We start from the raw sequence: 20893 nt of genomic DNA on the forward strand, positions 1-20893 counted from the left end.
TGTGTGTGTGTGTGTGTGTGTGTGCGTGGAGAGATGTAGTGCGCTGATCTAATGCCCAGTTCCTATTCGTATTTGCTTAATTTGAGTCCTACTCTTGATGTGCGCAGATCTAAAATAGATTAATTGAAAACAATACTTTATGGTGATATATTTTGTAACTCTCCAAATAAGATGTGTTGACTTGTTATTATATAATCTTTTACCACCTAGTAGTCAATATAAGTAAAAGAAAAATGCCCAGGAGCGGAGGTGTAGGATCTAGGAAGCGAAATGTACACCCTCCATATACTGACATCTGTTGGTGACACAGCGTGTGCAGTATCTGATAGGTTTGAAAACACCCCGTAGGTAATGCGCATTTGTGTACTTCCTGGTGAATGAAGCTGTTCTCCAGGTTTCTTCGAGGTAGAACAACTTGGCATTTCGTTAAAGACTTATGGAATATGCCACTTACTTCAGGAAAACACGCTCTGGTTCTTTAAAAAGAAAGACAATTGAACGCATTTAAAGGCAAAAAAAAAATGGGAAGCCCAGTGATGGAGTCCAACAAGAAGGATAGCTCGAAGAAAACCCCGAAGAAAAAAAGAACACTTCGTCTAAACATGCCAGTAAGTTCCTATTTTCATTATGCATGATTGTCACGGCGCATTCGGGCATGTGGTAAGATTGAAACAATGTATCTCATGACAGATGCATGTGTTAGTGTTGCAGAAGATGTTGCAACTTTCAGGAATGCGCATGCCCGCATTGCATTGGCAGCATTGGCAGTGGGCACTGTGCCGTTTGCATTACAGCTGTCTCTCTTTTGTCATTTTCGTGACATCCCATTGTTATTGTTATTGTTATTGTTATTGTTATTGTTATTGTTATTTTTGTAGTTGTAGCACCTGACAATGCAGTTACCTGCATGCATTGTAGGCGCAGTGGTCATGTACAGTAGGCTAAAATGATCAATAAATGAAAAAAAAGATAGCTACCCACCCCACCCATTTATTAAGGACAACTGCTGTAAGTAGTAAGTAATTCTGTAATAAATAGGAAATGTATTCAGAACATTCACTCCAAAGAGTTTGTAACCTCTCAGTTTTCAGCTTGAAATGTTAAAATTAATTGTATGTTATTGCAACTGTTATTACATGATTATTAGGCTATACTGTATATGGACAACATATTTCCTTGGACACTGCACAATTATGTCATAGTTATACTTAATAACACCAACAACAACAATAACAGTAACGTCATTGTTGAGGTCAACATCAATACCATCATCATCATTCTTTGCACAACCCTGACCTTTGTCCCAGTGGTGGTGCAAGCCTAGGAAATGTCCCCAGATAGTTATTCAGCTAAGCTACTAAAAAGAGGCTTTAGGATACAGATTTAGCATTAGCAAAGTCATTGTCATATACCACACACAGCCAAGAAATGATATTCACCCCTTAGGTTATAAAACCTTCAATAACACTTCAAACACACCCGTATTGTTCTTTTTCATTCATGCATGAATTGCCATATTAGAAACATCACAGTGTAATAAAGTGGTCAGGGTGAAATAATCCTCAGTGTTTCCGTGGAAAAGTGGTCGGCCAGCGGTGGCCGAAGAGATCTGCTGTTGTTTACAACTATCTGAGAGGAGAGGAAGCCCAGGAAACAGCTGGGGGGGAAACATGCCGCTCTTAACCGACTGAGTCATCATTCGCTGTGTGCACCGTAACTAAGGGCAACGGACGAGAAGAGAGAGACAGAGAGAGACAGGGAGAGAGAGAGAGAGAGAGAGGGGGACGGACAGACCCTGATAGATTTGATTTAATCGTATTATTATTCTGGTTTCCCTCGCATCATGTCCCTCCTCTCCCTGCTCCAGCGAACCAAATGACAGATTGCATTTGCTGAATTATTTGAGTTCTACTGTATCTTTTTGAGAGAGCCAAAGATGTACTTTAATCTCTGGCCTTGACGGTATATTTATACGTGATCATGAATTATTTAGTCTTGTGTTTTTCTCAGTCAAAACAATGACTTGAAATGTGCAAGGCAAATAGCTTATTGTTAATGACAATGCATTGTTATTGTCTGTGCAGACTGCGTTCCTGCTGGTACAGCTCACATATTTTCTTTGGATGGCTTCCATGAGATCCAAGCAATCACATGTCCTTGCCCTCCCACCTCAGAGGTGGATTAATGCGTGGGTTATAAGAACGTCTCGAGATTTGTGTGTACAGATCTACTCTTCCATCCAATTTTATCACCAGACATGACTTTTTCCTCTTTTGAAACATAGCCTTGATAATGAGAGGAATGTAGACGGATGTAGAATGGCCTCGAGGTTTAACACGTTTCTCTTCTTTCAGAGCAGAACACTTTCAGGAAATAGATTTGAAGTGCACTTAAAGTAGAAAATGACAGAAAATGAAAATAGAAAATAAATCCCATTCATAGCATTGTCATAGTCAAAAGTGACTAACATTCTAGTTCCACTTAGCTCATACTGTAAATAGTCAAACATAAGGCCTTTATCACATGATGTTGGGAAAGAACACTGTTGCCTGTCATAACATGCCACATTGTTTTATCTGCAGCAATTTCTGCATGTTTAGCGATGAGCCTTTGGCATTATCTCAGTGACATCAAGCCACTGCTTTCTCGCTCTCTCTCTCTCTCTCAGGACCTCAGTGCATTTACATCCCCTCTCCTGGATGGTGAGACTGGGGATTCGGACAAGGATGCCACTCGGAAGGTAAAGTAGCATATCTCCCCCTTGTACCTACATGGTAGCACTCAATACCATTCATGTCTGCTGCTAAACAGCATCGATGATCTCCCCCTGGAAGTAGATCTCACATGACCAGTTTGTCAGCATTGTGTTAGAGCACCCTCAGGACTTACTGTATGAGGGCTGCTCTTCCTCAAAGCAGGAACTCATGATTAGAGATTAGACAGACAGTACTCTAGCAGAACTAACAGACAGAATGTAGAATGAACACATGGCTAACACAGCATGTATGACTGTAGCATTTATGCAATTTTAAATAGTAGACTATCAAATATTCATAAACCCATGTTCAGACAATGTGTTGGTTGTGTAGCTGGATATGGCTTTTCAAGTATGGCTACAATTTCATTTTCCTATGTCGCTCGATGAATGAGATACTTGACTAGACGTCTATCCTGCTGCAGTGTCTTACAATCTCCCTGAGTGCCTTACTGTAAGATCCCACCCACTCTGTCCAGACATGGTAGGATCGCATACAGGAAATTGAGCCCTGCAAAAGCAAGGTTCCTCTTTTTCATCTCTACTCTCTCTCTGTCTCATCCACTTTCTTTTTTTCCTCCAACAAACTGTTTTGCTTCAATTTTTTGGATTTTACTCTTGATTTCTTTCTCATTATCTTGTTTCAACTGAATAGGTATGAGGTGAATGAACCGTTGTGTGTTTAACTGAGCTGGTACTGTAGATGTCCTGGTAATCCTCTCAATGCCGCCTCACTTGCCTAAACACGCTCTTGCACAACCAGAGAGAAAGTTAGTTTGTTGGCAAACAGGGGAGTTGGGTGTGTGCTGTCTCCCTCACAGATTTGCCATCGGATTGGCTCAAAAGAATTGTGTGTTGGCCTATGTGTGGAGTAGGGCCAGCCCTAAGCAAACAACGTCCTGAAAACATTGTGGAGAGGAGACCAGAAGAAAGCCAGGCTTTGAGATATACAGCAACATTCTTTGCTGGGGTGGCTCAGGAATGATAAGATGATCTTGATGGGTACGCCTTAATGTGTAAGCCTGTACTTGGCCCATTGGTGGAACATATTGAAAGATCTCACCTTTTAGTATTGTGGTGTAGGCCTGATTTTACATTTCTAACTGACTCATGTCAGTCTTCTGAAGTCATACTTTATTCTTTTGTTGGTTTTGTTCAGAATGATGATGATATGGGTCCCTTACCCAAAATGTCAACTAAAACACTCCTCTGCAACATTTCGCTGTTTCATCTACAAACATCGCCCAAACAGCCATCAGAGTGGTGCAGCACATGTCTCTCTCACTCTCTCTGCGTCACACACAGTTAAAGATTTACTGTAGGCATATCATTCCCCCCAGTTGGCACAAGCTAGGAGTGTGTGTGTGGGGGGGTTGTACTATTTGCATGTTTTGTTTTGTTAGCTGTAGTATTGATCTTGTGCATGATATGAGGGAAGATCCCATTTGAACACGTGTTCACGTTGACTGCCTGGACATAAGCTGGCCCCGTGTAACCTGATCTTGGGCACTAGTATGCATGACACGGACATTGTGCTCCCTGTCACTCTGAGATAAAGGGAAGCGCTGCACAGCACTGCTGTTGAAACGACAGGTATGGATTAAACACGGGCAGCCTTTCATCTTACACTCAGACCCAGATTTTAGTTATCCCCTCATGAGAGGTACTAAGTGAAGGCCTCATATTACTCTGTCTGCAGGTTGTCAATCCTTTTGACACAGTGTCCAGCTGTCATATCAAATGTAAAACACCAAAAAAAGCTTAACATTCCTGGAACTTCAGCATTGGGAGCATGGTGAGAAATCCTCTATCACCCCCAGGTGCTGATGGGTTACAGCATGTGCCATCTGGCCTCATCCCCCCCCCACGGCCATTGGCGACATCATTATTTTTTGGATAGAGCTCACATGATCCTCTCTGTGTGGTACCGCCTGGCTGCTACTGCATAGGCTCCGTGCAGTTCTATAGGGTCATGTGATAATGACTGAATGAACACGGTTTCATATATCAGAAAAGCAAGGGGTGACTTCACGTGATGAATTTCAAAGCTATGGGCATCTTCTCCTCGTGACGGTGAAATCAATCGGTACTTATTCTCCCTCTGACTCTAATGCAGAGTAAATCAGAAAGAGAGAGCTGCTGAGGTAAGAAGATATTGGTCGTTAGACTTACCAACAATTGAATGTATTTGCCTCTTTTTTTCCCCAAACTATGCTGCACGAAATGTTGTTCAATTTAGGTATTTTGAAAGGAAACTATGATTCTGAATGGCTAGATAATGGATAGATAATGGATAGATAATGGATAGATAATGGATAGATAATGGATAGATACCTAAGGAGAAGCACAGTATTGTGAGATATATGATAAAACAAGGAAGGGAGAACTCTTCTCTTTTCCTTTTATTTTGTCTTGAGGATTGTTTTGGTCGTTATCTAGTGGCTCGTCCTTGAAAAAAAATGTTTTGACGCTATGCTGATGGCCTTGTGGCTTGAGTGCAGTCCATGAAGCTAGGTTTCTCTTGTCTGGCTTTCTGCCCCCCCCCCTTCTCTCTTTCTCTCTCTCTCTCTCTCTCTCTCTCTCCCTCTTTCTTCCTTTCTCTTTCCTTCTCTCTCCCTCTCCTGGAGCAATGTAGGAACACACAAAGTTTATTTATTTGCATGATGACGACATCTCTTCTCTTTCTTCTCTTTTAGGCAGAAGGCTGCTGCTACTCTGCCAGCCCAACCAAAGGACTCTTTGTGAGGGGTCCTGCCAGCGGTGCCAGCCGACCGCCCAGTCCCATGTCCGCCCCTGCCCACACCAGGACCAGCCCAGGCTCCGGCTCCCCCAAAAGCATCTTCCCCTACTCCTCCCACCAGGAGTCACCACCCAAGTCCCCCCGTCGCCTCAGCTTCAGTGGTATCTTCCGCTCTTCCTCGTCCAGCTCTGCCCCCGCTAGCATCAAGCTCTTCTCTAGAGCTAGGAAAGGTAAGGGCTCTACTGCACACAGAGCATGCTAGCTAGATGCTACAAGTAACTACGATGCTGGTTGTCCACTGCGACACCACAGCTTCGGTAGAGGAAATACATTGTCATGATTGCACTCTTGAGAATGTCGACAATGTTACTACTGTAACTTGAAGCATCCTTGGTTAGTTTTTACTTCTATACTCTGTCTTTGTTTCTGAGAAGAGGGGCATGAACACAATTGAGTGATGAAGCCAGAGATAGACAACTAAGCAGTGACACAAACAAATGCAATAGAAGACTGTGGTTTCCTGGAGGTTGACGAGCTGAAACCTCAAGACAGGAAGTTGTTTGATCAGTGCTGTTGTGCCGTATTGAGAGATTTTGAACCTGAACATTTCTGAAAAAAACATGCACAGTCAGTTCCCAGTTGTTATATGTAATTATGTAATTATAGCATCACATTTTCCCCTTGTATTTTGACAGGCACTAGTATAATGTATGACCAGAAACAACGTTTTAAGAGAGGAGTTATGGCTTGTCAAAAGCCGCAAAAGACAGGAAATGAGCACCACCACCCATAACTTAATCTATGCACTTACAAGGTTTTCTAGCACACAGCTAGTGCTGTATGTCGGTCAACTGTACTTCAAACAACATGTAGTCACCACTGGCAGGTTGCTTACGATTCAAAGCTTCTCTCAAACAGCCTAATTCATACTCTTAAAGTATGTTTTCTCCAAGATAGTAATGTACAGTATATGTTGCATGACAAGATACACATTCCTTTTATTGTCACACAACCTAGGTTGGTGGAATTTGTTTACAGTACAGCATGGTGCACTACATTCACTGACATGCACTGCAAAGAATAGAAGACAGACAACGCAACATAGTCCAATGCACTGTGGATTACACTCGGTCCATGTAACACAGGACCCTTTTCCTCTCAGTGTTTACTGTTACGTGGTAATGTTTTGGGTACAGTCACATGCCTTTGTGACAGTATTAGGTTATAGAAGCTTTAAATATGTGTTCCGGTCTGGAAACATTTTGTGTGGTATCAAGCTCAATTTCTATAACTGTGTTTCACAGAGAAACGCAGTTATAGAAAGCACAAATACTGGTAAAAACATGCTTTTATAAATGACTTGTCAGTTGTTCTAACAGTAACATACAGTATACAGTATGTGATAAATGGCAATAAAGCAGAGGCTGCAGAGTGGAGTGTCTTGTACTGGGGATGTCAGGTCTGGGCATAATCTGCAGGAGCTGCAGGGGGCAGCAGTGTTCTCTCTGCCTCGAAAGCCAACACTGGGACCACAATGAATGCACAATGAACTTATATCTCTGTAGTTAAGTTTCTCCTCTTGCATATCTCTACATGGGAGTGACTAAGGGGACTTGCTGGGCCTGCAAAACCATGAATCCTAAGCCTAACTGTAACCAAATTTGAACCAATTTGGAAAGTCAACATCATGTATTATCTGGGGCATCATGGTGCTTAGCTTAAGCCTAGGTTGCACTCAGAAGCAACACACTGAACGCTGCACATAGAGATGCCATGAATATACAACTGATGTTCATGTCAGAGCAGCATCTCTGTTCTACATACCGGTAATATTTCTATTTTTCTATATGTTCCACAACATTGTGCATTGCTGAACGCAGCCCTGATGTTCACTGACCCAACATGGCTCAGTGAGGAGCATTCATTCTGGGTTTATTTTGAGGGACGGATTATTGGAGTACTGTCGACAGATGGTCTTCCTTCCTTCCCTCATTTACCATCTTATCAGTGTCAACAACTTCCTCCTGGGGAACAAAATGATAGATAGTGGTATAAACTACATGTAAACAAAAAGGCCTTTGTTTGGCTTCAGGTTTCTTGCTTCAGTGAGTGGACTCCAAAGCCAGCGAATCAGATTGAATTACTCAGTCATTGGCCTCTGAGGGCCACGGGTCCAAGCATATATTTACCAAATTGCATCAAATGAGTCATCATTACAACAAAATTACATTGTGATAATGTTGCATGTGACCAATGCCCACGATGCGTACGAGAGACCATGACTTGACTTATTTTAGCTCCCAGTGGAGCAAAGTATGTCAACAGCGCTTCTCCCACGAATTGTCCTCTGAGAGGCCTAAAGAACACAAATAAAGCGAATAAAAAAATAAAAAAAAAGCATTCTATAGTGGAAGTGAAGTGATATGTCAAGCCATCCTGTCCACTGACCTGCAAACAGAGCTAACAGAGGGCGTTTCAGCTCGTATGTTTCTCAGTACCTCAATAGTTGATGACTGTTTTTACCTAATGAAAACCAGCCTGCCAGCTTAAACACCTAAAAGGTGAGTCATTTTCCCTGGCTTTTATGTATCCATTCTTCCCAGCTCCTATGAATAGGGCTGTTTGGCAGTTTGTAGTGGAACACTTCTGCTAGAGCCAGGCCTTCACCAAGCTGTTCTCCCTATGGGGATTGTTATTAATTACCTAAACTAAAGCACAGTGATGATTTTGGTCCTTTCACTCAATTTGGGCAGTTTTCGTCCTCATTCATACATTGACTGTTAAAGATCCCTGCACTAAGCACGAAAAAAGGTTAGCTGCAGAGCTTACCCAAGAAGAGCTGCTGAGAGGTGCTCTAGAGATCAGATGAACGAAGTACATTGGGTGTACACGCAAGAAGCCGGCTTTCTTTCCTTATTAAGTAGTCATTTATTGATACTGTATATCAACACTTTAGGCTAGGCTCTACCAATGTTTCGGTTGAGCCTTTTTCAATGGAAGCTGGGCTTCACTCCATGGTTTTATGATAGGTCCTTGGATGGGCTTAGAATATTTAGGTAACTTTTTTTGTTCTTTGTCTTAAATCTCCCTAAATGTCCATACCACCGGGTTAATGCTCCTCAGGAATTTGAATAATCAAACCCGTATATAGTGTGAGCTTGTCTTATGCAATGGAAGTATTGTTTTTGTAAGTATCGTACAGTTACCACAAGGGTGTGCTATGCCCTAATCTTCTCATGCTCATTTTCATCTGTCGGTGTTGATTACAGTGAGAGGGTGATCTGTAATCAAATAATAAAACTGTGGATGTTAACATCATCTGAACTCCATGAGGGGACATATTTCCTTACCACGAAGATATCATCGTTATTCAAGAGAACCTCACCTCACCAGTCATGGACTGATGCTTTTGTTTAGCTTAAATGTCGATTAAATGTCAAGTAACACTCTGTTCTGATTCCATCCTGGTCGCATTCGCCTCAACTATGACCAGAATGTCCTCTGGTTTTTACTATTTAAAATAAATTCTTTCCCATGACAGTCTGGAAATTGTCACCCTCTCTCTACATGGCAGACAACCGCAGCTCTTTCATGGCCTTATCTGGAAGTGTCCAGACTTGTACTGAACTCTTAACACAGGCAGGCAGTTTGTCCCCCCACCCCCACCCCCACCCCCTGTCTCTCAGCCTCTTCCTCCCCCTCTCTGCTCTCTAACCCATATGTGTTCAGTAAATAAAAGAGCTGTAAAGTTTTGATGAATTGTCCTCATTCTCTGTCCTGACAATTCTGAGAAGAAAGTACACAGAAAAAGAAGAGGCAAAAAAAATATAGAAGAGGAAATGCACAAGTAAAAGGAAATGCACAAGTTGTAATCATGCCACAGAAAAGTGTGTTTGTTTAGATTGTTTTCTTGTTTATTTACGAAACTAAACCTTTTGTTGGAGCCAACTCTCAAGAAAGTAACACTCAATTGAGTGTAATAGAAATCTCAGACTTTAGTCCAGCAGTCACCTCCATGAGATGGGGAAACAATTTAATTTTCCTATAAAAACAGGAGAGGTCAAAGGTGACCCATCCACCTCAGCAGACCCATTGAGTCTCATACAGTCACTCCTGACTGGTTTATTGGTTTGTTTGGGCTGATTAGCCCTGTTGCATAACGTGTCAGCAGAGACCTGGGGTGGTGTGAACACTAACTGGGCCATCTGCTAGAGGGAGGAGAGGAGGGGGGGGGGGGTGTGGGGGGGCGGTGTATTGAGTGGAACCCGTCTGATCAGCTGACTGCACACAGGCAGAGACCATGGGACATCATCCCCCCCCACTGTGAGCTGAGGTGGTCTGGTCTCAACACTCTTAAAGGTCAGTCTCCCTGAGTTACTGGGACAGGGGACTGGCTATGGAGGGAGGGTGATACGCAGGAGCTCCGAGCTCAACATAACCTTTAACGCACTCTATTTGTATCCCTGCACAGTCTTGTTGGACTGTTCCACCACCAGTTCATGGGAATTTGAGTTGTACGGCGTTAGGTTTGATAATAGACAGAACAGATGTGTATGTTTGAGTGTGTGTGTGTATACAGTATATGAAGATAAACTGAGACAGATGTGCATATGCTGATTTTAATTTGTCGGTGAGGGAGGGGGGTAAAAAGGGGCGGGGAGATAGGGAGGCCGAGCCAATGGCTGGCGTATCCTTCACAGGCTGGCCTCCTTTTACAGCTTGCTGACATGCGTGCTATATTAAAGAGACGCCACCCACAGCTGCACCTGACAATTTACAGCACTGACGCCACCGGTACTTGTGTACTTCCCAGTGAGAGAGAGAGCTGAGGGCGAGCTTTATAGAGAGTGAGACGAGAGAGAGAGAGAGAGAGAAAGAGAGAGATTGGTATAGAGCAGACAGAGAGTGGCAGAGCCAAAGAGAGGGGGATCGTTCTGTGCATGCTTTGGATCACTTGTGAGAGGTACCTTTCATAGAGGACGTGTGGAATTTCCAGCTTTCATGCTCCCTGTGTCTTTGCCACCGAGAGTGTGAGCCGCCTGCCATAGACATCAGTACCTTGGGAGAGTGCCTTTTCTGCTGCCTCTGTGCTTTCTTGTTTCTGTCAAATTTTGTCTGGACAAGCAAACTTGTTTGTTTGGCAAAGCCATCACAAGAGTCTTGTCAAGTTCATACCAAAAGGAATACAAGCATGAAGAAAGACCATGTCTAGTTAAAACAAAAACTCTATGTAAAAGAGAGAAGGCGTTCTTCAAACTGAAAATATCTGCTCCGGGCACTAAGACAACCTTCCTCTTCAAGATAGTCCATTGACCGAAGAGGTCCCTTCAGACAAGCACATCATCTAAGGAGCTCTATCCAGTCCAGTCAAAGCTATTCAAGTAAACTCACTCTGTGTTTCAGTAAACAGTGCATCATCTGAGGAATTCGGATCATCTTTGGAACCAACTCTATCCAGAAAACCAGACTCACTACCAAGAGACCAGTCAAAGCTATTTGAGTAACTTCAGTGAGATCCTACTGGTCAGGACAAACCCCTGCAACTCTAGTTGTATTTCGCACCGATCAGTTCTCTTTGCTTTCTTCCTCTTCTCAACCATGGTTCAGGTGGGGTAACTTCTCCTCTTTGTGACCATTTTGGGCCGTAAGTGTGCCCCTTGTTTCCACTCAGACGGTCATGGACGGTCAGACTTGATCTTGAACCCAACAACCGCTGCTCTCCATGAAGAGGTTCGGCAGCCTGAGGAGGAGCAAGAAGCGCAAGGAGCAAGATGGACTAGCAGGGAGACGACAGTCCGAGCCACCATGTCTGCCTGGTGATGTCATTGTGCTGTTCACATGATTTTAATTGCAGTACATAAAGTATTTCGGCCATAAATGCCTTGACTAGACAATGTTGTACATGATAGGCAGTGTATTCGTCCATCTAGTTTAATTCTGACCTCTTTACTGTAGTAATACTGTAGATATTACTGTAGTGTACTATTAGTGTGTGTTTCTCTGGCTTCAAGATATTATACTGCTTACAAGCATTTGTGTTTGATCACAGTTTGTTGGTACAGCTTTGCATATAATTGAACATGATTACAACAGAGCACCAAGCCTATGATGAGGTATTAGACAGAGCCATCATGGATAATCAGTAAAGATTATAGGGGCAGTTTCCCCCAAAACAGATTAAGCCTTGTCCTGGATTAATCACTCTTTCAATTGAGAATCTCATTTAAAAATGCGTTTTAGTCTAGGACTAGGCTTAATTTAGGTCTGGAAAACCAATTTCATGTATTACATTATTATTACCCATGTATCTTATATGCTTGTGTGGATATGCTGTACAGTAGAAGCAGCGTCCATTTTGTAACAAGTACAGTAAGGCCAGGCACCCGGCACCCCATTGTTAATCTGGACAGTAAAACCAGAGCATCCATTTTGCAATAGGTCCAGATCTGTCAGCAACAGCCCCCTGGTTTTACAGTAGGTGCCGAGTGTTTTACTGCTGGCCTCAGGTCCCCAGCCCCCAGAGATCAGCTGTGGGACTATTGGGTGGGCTCCCCTTTCACAAATGCATGCAATGAATCCTCATAAAGGGCATTAGCCGCCCAAGTGGAAAGGGTAAGCGTGCTGACTTGAGAAGTAGACAGGGATATATTGTAGGTAGGCCTGTGACCGAAAGACTGCAGGTAGACATTACATACAGGATGAGATGAGAATCGTAGATACATTTTCGGATGATAAGTAACCAACTGAAATGTGGATATAAGGATATAATATTTTATGACATAAAATAGAGCTCTTGTTAGTTGAGTAGCTAGTAATTTATAGCCGCACTTCCTGAACAGAGTGTTAATCCAATGCCGTTATTCCTGGCCCACATCAGTTACTCCCTGCGGAATCCCTGCTCTATTTTGGAACGTTAAACTTGATTAAAATAGACAGCCCGGTGGTGGAGCCTCTGTAGAGTACAGTGCGTCAGGGGGACAGGGACAGTACACCGAATGCCTGGTGTGTCACAGTGTGGCCTTTGAGTGGCACTTACCATGAAGCTCACAGCTCCTGATTTAGAGCTGGACTAACCTGGGATCAGTATAGGAGGGGGGCCAGGGGCCAGGGCCACAGCCTGTCATGATGATGTAAGCCCTTATGTGGTGGCGGCAAGGTTATCGTAAACCAATGCCATGATGTGGTGACACCTTAGCCATAAGTACTCTGATAGTGTATCCCATCCCATCAAGTCTCTTCTGAAATAATGTTAACGGATGGTTGGAGTTTGTTTCATGGCCGGACATAAATCTTCTACTTGTCAGTGTCTACTGAGGCCAAGGCAGCACCACAGTACGTCCTTGGTCATATACTGTACTGTACTTACAGAAGAAGCTTGTATACCTCTTGTTTATACGATGCGGAATTATAGTGTCACTAAACACATTTGCAATTCTCTTTATAATTAGAATGAATGCATAGGATGCAAAGTAGTTAAAGTCTCATCCTTCACACTGCGTTGTACAATAAGCTGTTATTATTACTACAACATAGGAAACTATATTATATCGCCCTCAATAATTGTATATTTATGAACTTAAAAATACATTTAAGAAAATTGATCACCAAAAAAAATAAATTTAGGAAACTATGATCCCTAGTTGCTTAACCCTAGCTAAAAGGATTCACATCATGTCATGTTTTTTAATGCTACAGATTTGCAAACTGCACACATGCATGCACACGCACCCAAAAAGACACACACACACATACACACACACACACACACACACACACACACACACACGTACGTGAATCATCATACTGTATTACATTGTGCTGAGCGGAGATGGCTGTGGCTGTGGCTGTGTCCACCCAGAGGGAACCTGCGCTGGTTCCATTCTGGCTGTGACGTCAATCAGAGCAGATCACATTACCAATAGAGTCATAGTCATCGCCCCGCGTGGCTCACTGACTCCCCATTCACCCTTCATAAACTCCCCGGGGAAATCTGCCTCTTACTATCGGAAATCAGAAACTGCCGCGTCATAGACCTGCTTCTGTGGTGTTTTTGAGGGGTAATAAAGCTCCTATTTACACAATAACTGGATAAGGCCTAGCTTATAGATCAGTGGGCCCCTAGCAGCATTGTGACTTAGCAGGACTGGTTGAAGGAGGAACACTGCCAACGATGTCTTTCACAGACCCATCTTACTTTGCCACTGTGCTTTATGTGCTTCTGACACCTAGCTTACGGTAGCTATTCAATGTTTTCGAAAGGCAGGTGAAGTAATATAGTGTATTGAATGAAGCATTGATATGTTGATGTTCATTGGTGGCTGTCACTCACAGAGCTCCGGGTGGAACGTCAAAAGAGATAGCTTCCATTTTCTATTCTCCTGTGGATGATGGCCCCCGCCCATCCCCCGTGGCCGTGCGTTATCTCCTCCTGTGGAATGTGCCACAACAGTGTGGCTAAAATAAGAAGCCCACACTACGGAAGTGAAGCGGGCCAAAGAGAGCTGGTATTAGCCAGCTAAATGTCAGGAGATAGTCCAGGTTGGCTGGACTGGATAGACGTGTGTACAGTATGTGTTTGTACTGTAAGAAGATTGGCTGGACAGACCGAAGTAGCCACAGATAAATGAAATATTGTTGGTTGTTTATGTGGAGAATGTAATTATGTGTGACCTGCCTGGAAATGACTTTCGTTATTGCACTGAGGGATGAATAGTAATAAGTTAGAATGCAGTTATGCTGTTATGGAATAGAATATGTATGGAATCCAATTTCATGAGTGTTACTTAATCTACCGCAACAGGCAGAATATGCCCTCACAGAAAGCATTAGGTTATCTTGTATGGGTCTGTGTGCATGAGGCAGATCTGGGCCTGTATACTTTCTGTGCATTGAATGTTAAGAGCCGATAAGAGGAGGGGAGACAGGGGCAGAGCAGAGCAGAGCCTCATGTACGGCAGAGGGGTTGAACATGGAGGTATGGCCTCAGAAATATGTCCATGGGGCGGGGCTGTGTCTGAGTGTCATATGTCCCGTCCCCCCCTGTCCCCCCGTGCCTGCTGCTGCTCAGGGGCATGCGAGGCCTGTCACGTGACCCATGACCGTCCTCGGCGTGACACTGGCAGAGCAGGAGCAGGACTCTGACGGCCTCGCAGGCAGTTGTCCAATCTAGCATGGCTGGATGATTCTATAGCACTGGTCCAGTGTAGTCCTGTTGAGGATACAGTAGCCCTATGGTTTATGGTTTATTATGCTACGTTTATCATCTTACAGATATGGAGGGAGGGATGACAGACTAGATAAGTGAGGATATTTCACTGCACTCTTAGCAAAATTGATTTACAGTATACTGCATTTTCAGCACATTAGTTTGGTCGATTTTTGAAATTAGATTTACTAAATTATGTATACTGCAGTATACTACACATCATAAGCTCAGGGCAGGGGTTGGAATGAAGATGGATATAGGGTTAGTCAAGTCAAACGTGTTCTGGTGACTGCGGTGTGAGCATCTCAAACGTAAGGTTAGCTCAGCTGGTCTACTATCCTCAGACGCTCAGTGACGAAAGGTGTATTTTGATGGGGGGCTCATTCCAACTCAATCACCTGTCAGGTTTTGAGTTTCTCCCTGTAGCTGTGTTGTATTACTGTCTGTCATTCGCTCTGCAGTATCCCATGCTGTTATAGGCTTATCAAGGAGCCAAAAGCACACTCTCCTGCTCAGAAATCCATTCTTCCGTCCTTCACTCTTTTTAACGAGCACTAATCTGAAGCCGAAGCCGAAGCCAAATTTCCACATTGCATGGACATAAAATATGTTTTTCTGTTCTAATTTCCACATTGCGTGGACATAAAATATGTTTTTCTGTTCTAATTTCCACATTGCGTGGACACAAAATACGTTTTGCTGTTCTCATTTAAAGTGATATTCTAGGATGTGACATTCATAAACTAGCAGCACCAGAGTAGAACAAGCCTGTGACCACTGCATGCATGAATCACACATTTAAGGGTCAGTGCTTACTGTTTTTCCTTTGTCTTTCCTTCCACAGCCTCTGGCCTCTCCACCCCACCCACGACCCCTACCCAGTCCCCCAGCCAGCCCCTGTTCCCCCAAGAGGTCCACCGGAGCGCGCCTGAGCGCCTGGAACGCCTGGATGCCCGCTCCCGCTCCCTCTCCTCCCCCCCGGACTCAGGACAGCGCCTCAGCCTGCCCTCCTCCTCCAAGCCCCCTATCCACTCCTTCCCCGCTGCCACCCCCATGCCCAACACTACCTCACCACAAGTGAGTGATCATTCTTCTTACAAGCCACGTCAACCCTCTCCCCCTTCCTCCTAGGCACTACAGTCGATTTGAAATTGTTGGGTACCATAAGCAATGGTAATGGAGGTGACTTGGCCTCTGATTGGCTAGGTGGGTAGAAACGGTGCCATATTGCTTCCACCTATCCAAACCTGCAGGAGTGGCTATGGAGTACGGGCTAAAGCACATCTGTGTTATTCCACACCACTATCAATACTGTCATCACTGTACTATTTGTCTTGTGGTCATTCCCATGATAATGGTCTGACAAGGCCTTGACTTGTCCATGTGGAAGTCACGCGCTACTTTTAGGTCATAAGGGGTTTTTCTTGGAAAGTACCCACACTGCATTAGAAGCTTCTGGAAGCCGGTAATCCATTTTGGTTTGAGCTGTGTGATTTTTGCCTTGGTGTGTGTCAACAACACTGCGTTCACACCATCTGTTCCATCGGTGTCATTGACATCGATTCCGCAATGAGGAAATATCGCATGTCTAGTGGAGAAATGCCTCTTATTTCCACCGTAATCACCAACATAGTTGTACAATGTCTGCCTCCGCTGGCCAGAAGTGATTGTTTTCAACAAACTCACTGTGTTCAGTTTCAGACTTCACCACAATTCAATAACAGTCTGACATTGGGTCCAGTGTTTACTGTTTACCATGTCCTATTGGGAGATTGGCATTGATTCATGATCATGTATCCTGTTAAACATATTGCTTCAAGTTCTGTCTCAGCCAGTCTGTTTGAGTGATGGGACACTCTGCCTGCCCTAGAAGTGTAAATCAATATTTCATCACCAGCCTCGTTTCTTTGTTGCGTCTTACACACTCATGATTGAGCTCAACTATGAGTCATAAGTCTCTCTCTCTCTCTCTCTCTCTCTCTCTCTCTCTCACTTTCACTGTCTCTCTCTTACTCCCTATCCCTCTCTCTCTCTCTTGCTCTCCTTTTCTCTCTCTCTCTCTCTCTCTCTCTCTCTCACTCACTCACACAAACACACATGTGCGTACGTCCCCCTCTTTCATCTCCCTCTCTCTCACTAGCTATCTCTCCCTCCCTCTCTCAAACCATGGCTCTCACAATAATCAGCGGAATGACTTCTACGCCAAATCCAATCGGAAAACGGGGTTAATTAAATAGCCCTCCATCCATCCAGGATTTACGGCTGCTGTCTGGCTCGGGTTTGCGTACATTTCCCTCTGGCAGGGAGCGATGCAGCAGCAGAGCAGTATTCATGTTCACATCGCTGCAGATAGATTTATATCTGTGCAGTCGTGGGTTTTGGCTGGAGAATCACTGTGTCACCATCACCGAGGTATAGGGTGACTCCAGGGACCCCTGGGCATATCCCAGGGAGAGTTATTAGGTTTTTTTTTCCCCCTTCTCTGCTGCAGTGGGGTTGTGATTGTGAATACGCTGGCCATAGAGCTGGCCAAGAGCTATGACTCATCAAAAGAGAGATGCCTTTGCATCTTTATATGCAAAGAAAGAACCAAGCCTGACTGGTTTTGTTATCGTGTGTTATGAATTGGTTTGTTGTCAGGGAAGAGGCAAATTAACTTGCTATATTTGCATGTTATTGATGCACACTGACGTTATTATGTACCTATTGCAGCAGCTACAGCTTGCATATTTGCCAAATGTGTTACATTTTGTATGCACTACCAATGCATTTACAGAATATACTTACATTGAGCAAATAGTTCCTGAAAACAACTTATTTATTGTGATGAAAGGGATAGGGAATACTTGGCTTCTTGCTGCTAGGCAACACAAGGGATTTCCTAATATGGTGAAGTGCCTTGGTTGTTCTGCATTGAGGGTGTGTCTAGTCAGTGTCTGTGCCTGATTATCATAATGGCTGATCTGAACCAATTTTCCCGTCGTGCTCAATTCGAACATTGTGCTGCTATCAGTCTGTTGGCGGGAATAGTCACACGTAGTATTATGTTAAATCCACCCCTCTTTTATAATGAAATAGTTTTTAAATCGTGACGATGTATGCCCTCCTCTGTAGTAGTCTGTAGTGTGCCCCTCCTGTGGGCATTGGCTGCCTTGACTGCAGCAAAATAGATTAGGACTGTTCCACTTTCAGATGTAAGGGGTGTGTGTAGTCAACAAATATTTTACCTATGAAGTTACTGCCTGTCCGCCAAAAGGTCCTGATACATGTATTGCCTATAGGAACTTGGACAAGGACACTTGAATGAGTACCGCGCAATAGGATACTGTCCTTGGCAAGCGACGTTGCTTTTGTTTGTCTTTGAGCACAGAGACTTTCACTCATTGCAAGCCTCGACATAGATAATTTGCCACCGTGGAGAGTCAGAGTCGAAGCACCTTCCATGTTTTTTTGGTCACCAAAACTTTGGTGAACGGCAATTAGTTTGTGCGCTTCATAGCGCGCGTCTGGTGTTTCGGTCTCTGGGTTTGCTGCGCGCTCTTGACTTCTGTATCTCTGCCTTTTTTTTCTTAGGTCTACGGTTTATTCGAAGGCATGCTGGAGAAACTTGAACTAGACGATGATGGTAAGTGTCTTAGTATTATTTGCATCTCTATTTGCATTTTAATTATGGTGCCATAGCCTATGTTTGACGATTACGATTACAGGCTATTTCTCAGTTGTCCATATAAAGTTTATAATAGCCAATTATAGCCGAGCCTAGTAATAATAACATGAAACATATTTCATAATGCATATTGCGATTCTCGAAATATACCTTTACGGGTTTTTACACCGCCTCAGCATAATAACGAACTAAATCTCTTTGAGTATTGAGTCTCATGTGCGCATATCGTCGACTAATTATTGGCCAGTGCCAACGATGATTTAAAGCCCTATTTCCTGCAGTGCAGTCACCTAGTGAAATCCAACCCATCCCGCTGTGCGTTCGCCTTGTCTGAAAATGAGGGATTCCCCCGATAATATCCCAGTGTTGATCGCATCATTGGCTCAGTATCATTATGAACATGAGGTTTTTGATGATCTGTTCACGTTATATATACTGTTAGACATATGCCGAGTAAGATTATGCGGTAATATCGATTTTTTTTTACCTGCTCAAATACAGTGTCCATAGACCGGTTTAATGTTGGACATTCTCATGAACTACATTGTAGTTGCTGTACATAAAGCTGTACGTAAAGGTGACATTTGATGAGATCATGTATGCATGCTCTGCATGAAACACCCTGTGGAGCATCATTCTGTGCATGGAAAAAACGGCCTATGCTAACCTGTTCAGGTTGTTGCTCAGAAAAATGTCATACAAATGTTTAGGTTTGTTGTTCCTCCATTGTAGATGTGCTTTCATTCATGATTATATTCTATCTCTGACCAAATGTACTGGAGTATGCTCTACCTTGCTCATGTATGGTTTTTCACCAAGGCTTAATAGGCTTTTAGATGGACGTCTAAGTGGTCCGTTAATGGCTATAGAGGCTCTTAGAGCACTGCTGCGTGTGTCTCTTCCCAAGCTCTCTTAGCCTGAGTGGATTTTTCACGTCTGTATCTCCTTGTTTTCTCAAATTTCTTATATTTGTACTAAATATATATTTTTTCTGTTTGTTCTTTCAGCTGCTGTAGAACCAGAGAGTGATATTTACATGCGCTTTATGAAGTCCCACAAGTGCTATGACATCGTCCCCACCAGCTCTAAGCTGGTCGTGTTTGACACAGCACTGCAAGTAAGCTAGTCTTTGACTTGACATATACTCTTTAACATCATGGGGTCCCTGAGAACACACATACACACACACACACACACACACACACCCAACGTTTAGCATTAGTATAGCATTTGTTTGCCTAGCAGGGTCTGTCAAGTTAAAGCAGTTATCCACAGAGAAACCATTTTAATGTATGGAGGTGCTTGTCTGGTTAGAAAGCCATTGAGAGTCACTTTGGGTAATGTTCCATGAGGAAACCAATGCTATTGGGCCTGGGAGCAATCTCTTTGAGGTTGTGAAATAGTCGTAAATTGGTTAAACAGTAAGCTGGGGGGGAAATATAGAAACGCTTTGATGTTTAGCTAGTTCAACCACTCCTGCCAGCCCTATTCTACTCAAGTTTCCACACTTGTTATCGGAAAAATCAAACCTATTGGAACATTTTGTGATTTTTTTTGATTGACACTTTATATTTTACATTGATGTTCTCCATCAATTTGTTGCCATCAACATTTTCATACATAAAGTACACAAGGGTGGGATTCATTCAGTGATAACCCCTACAGTGTCATTCAGCTATTCAGTTGCAAGCTGTTCTGTGTTGAAGAAAAGACTGTTGCATGTAAAATATGAGAAGGATACAGTAGTGCTTCAAATCCTTTTTGTGCTGATGGTGGCTTTCTCACAGGTAAAGAAGGCGTTCTTTGCCTTGGTAGCCAATGGGGTGCGTGCAGCCCCCCTGTGGGACACAGAGAAGCAGTGCTTTGTAGGTAAGCGACCTTGCCATGTCTGTGACACACACATACACTTGGATACAAAGACCCATACGCACCAATGAATACACACAAACTATTCTACACACAGATTTAGTTGAAGATACATTTCGCTCAGTGCATAACAGTCCATAAAAGTCCTATCCCAAGTAGTCACAGCCAATTGAGCATGGTTTGTTTATGACAAGTTAGTGCTGGCCCATATACTTTGACAGTGCTATGACAACTCTGACTGTAGCATTGCTATGACAAGGACGCTTTCACTTTGTATAGAGGAGACATGTCCCAGTTAACATGAAGAGAGGGTATTCACTCACATAGGTCTTTGAAGTTAGTATTTGTGTGACAGAAAGCTGATTTCCAGGGTTCCTAGCTCACACTACGGTATACACAGCACTGTAACCCCATATAGGGAATGTCTTTAAATAGCCTGCAATGAATAATGAGTGCTTAATCAGCATTAGGTAAGGACCACTCTGGGGTTCTAATTCCATCAGTACCGAGTACAAAGCCAGCGCTAGATGGTCTGTACAGTGGCACCACCAATAACAGACTGATTTGTTGCTTATGAGATCAAAGAAGTTTGACACACAACTGTCGACTTCATGTCACTCAAGCTACACACTGACAGTTTTTTTTTTATCTCATTTCAGG

The 20893-nt window shown here is 43.4% G+C and overlaps 1 protein-coding gene across 4 annotated transcripts in view; it reads left to right on the top strand.

The window, feature by feature from the left end:
* Nucleotides 1–376: 376 nt before the first annotated feature.
* Nucleotides 377–20893, top strand: part of LOC310818987 (5'-AMP-activated protein kinase subunit gamma-2-like) — a gene marked incomplete at its 5' end in the record, with an annotated part of 23668 nt that continues 3151 nt past the window's right edge. For 2 of the 4 annotated variants that reach the window (XR_014554740.1, XM_083690131.1), the window contains 8 exons: nt 377–608; nt 2669–2740; nt 5452–5725; nt 15545–15777; nt 18274–18325; nt 19375–19484; nt 20155–20236; nt 20893. The exon at nt 20893 is cut by the window's right edge and continues 58 nt beyond it. Coding sequence is in view for 3 of the 4 variants with exons in the window: in XM_083690131.1 (XP_083546257.1) it covers nt 522–608; nt 2669–2740; nt 5452–5725; nt 15545–15777; nt 18274–18325; nt 19375–19484; nt 20155–20236; nt 20893 (911 nt within the window). Of the gene's footprint in view, nt 609–2668; nt 2741–5451; nt 5726–11217; nt 11312–15544; nt 15778–18273; nt 18326–19374; nt 19485–20154; nt 20237–20892 lie in introns of those variants that run through there. The other 2 variants (XM_083690132.1, XM_083690133.1) reach the window with 2 other exon arrangements.

This window comes from Argentina silus (assembly GCF_951799395.1).
Source record: "Argentina silus genome assembly, chromosome: 18".
Taxonomy (NCBI): Eukaryota; Metazoa; Chordata; class Actinopteri; order Argentiniformes; family Argentinidae; genus Argentina; species Argentina silus.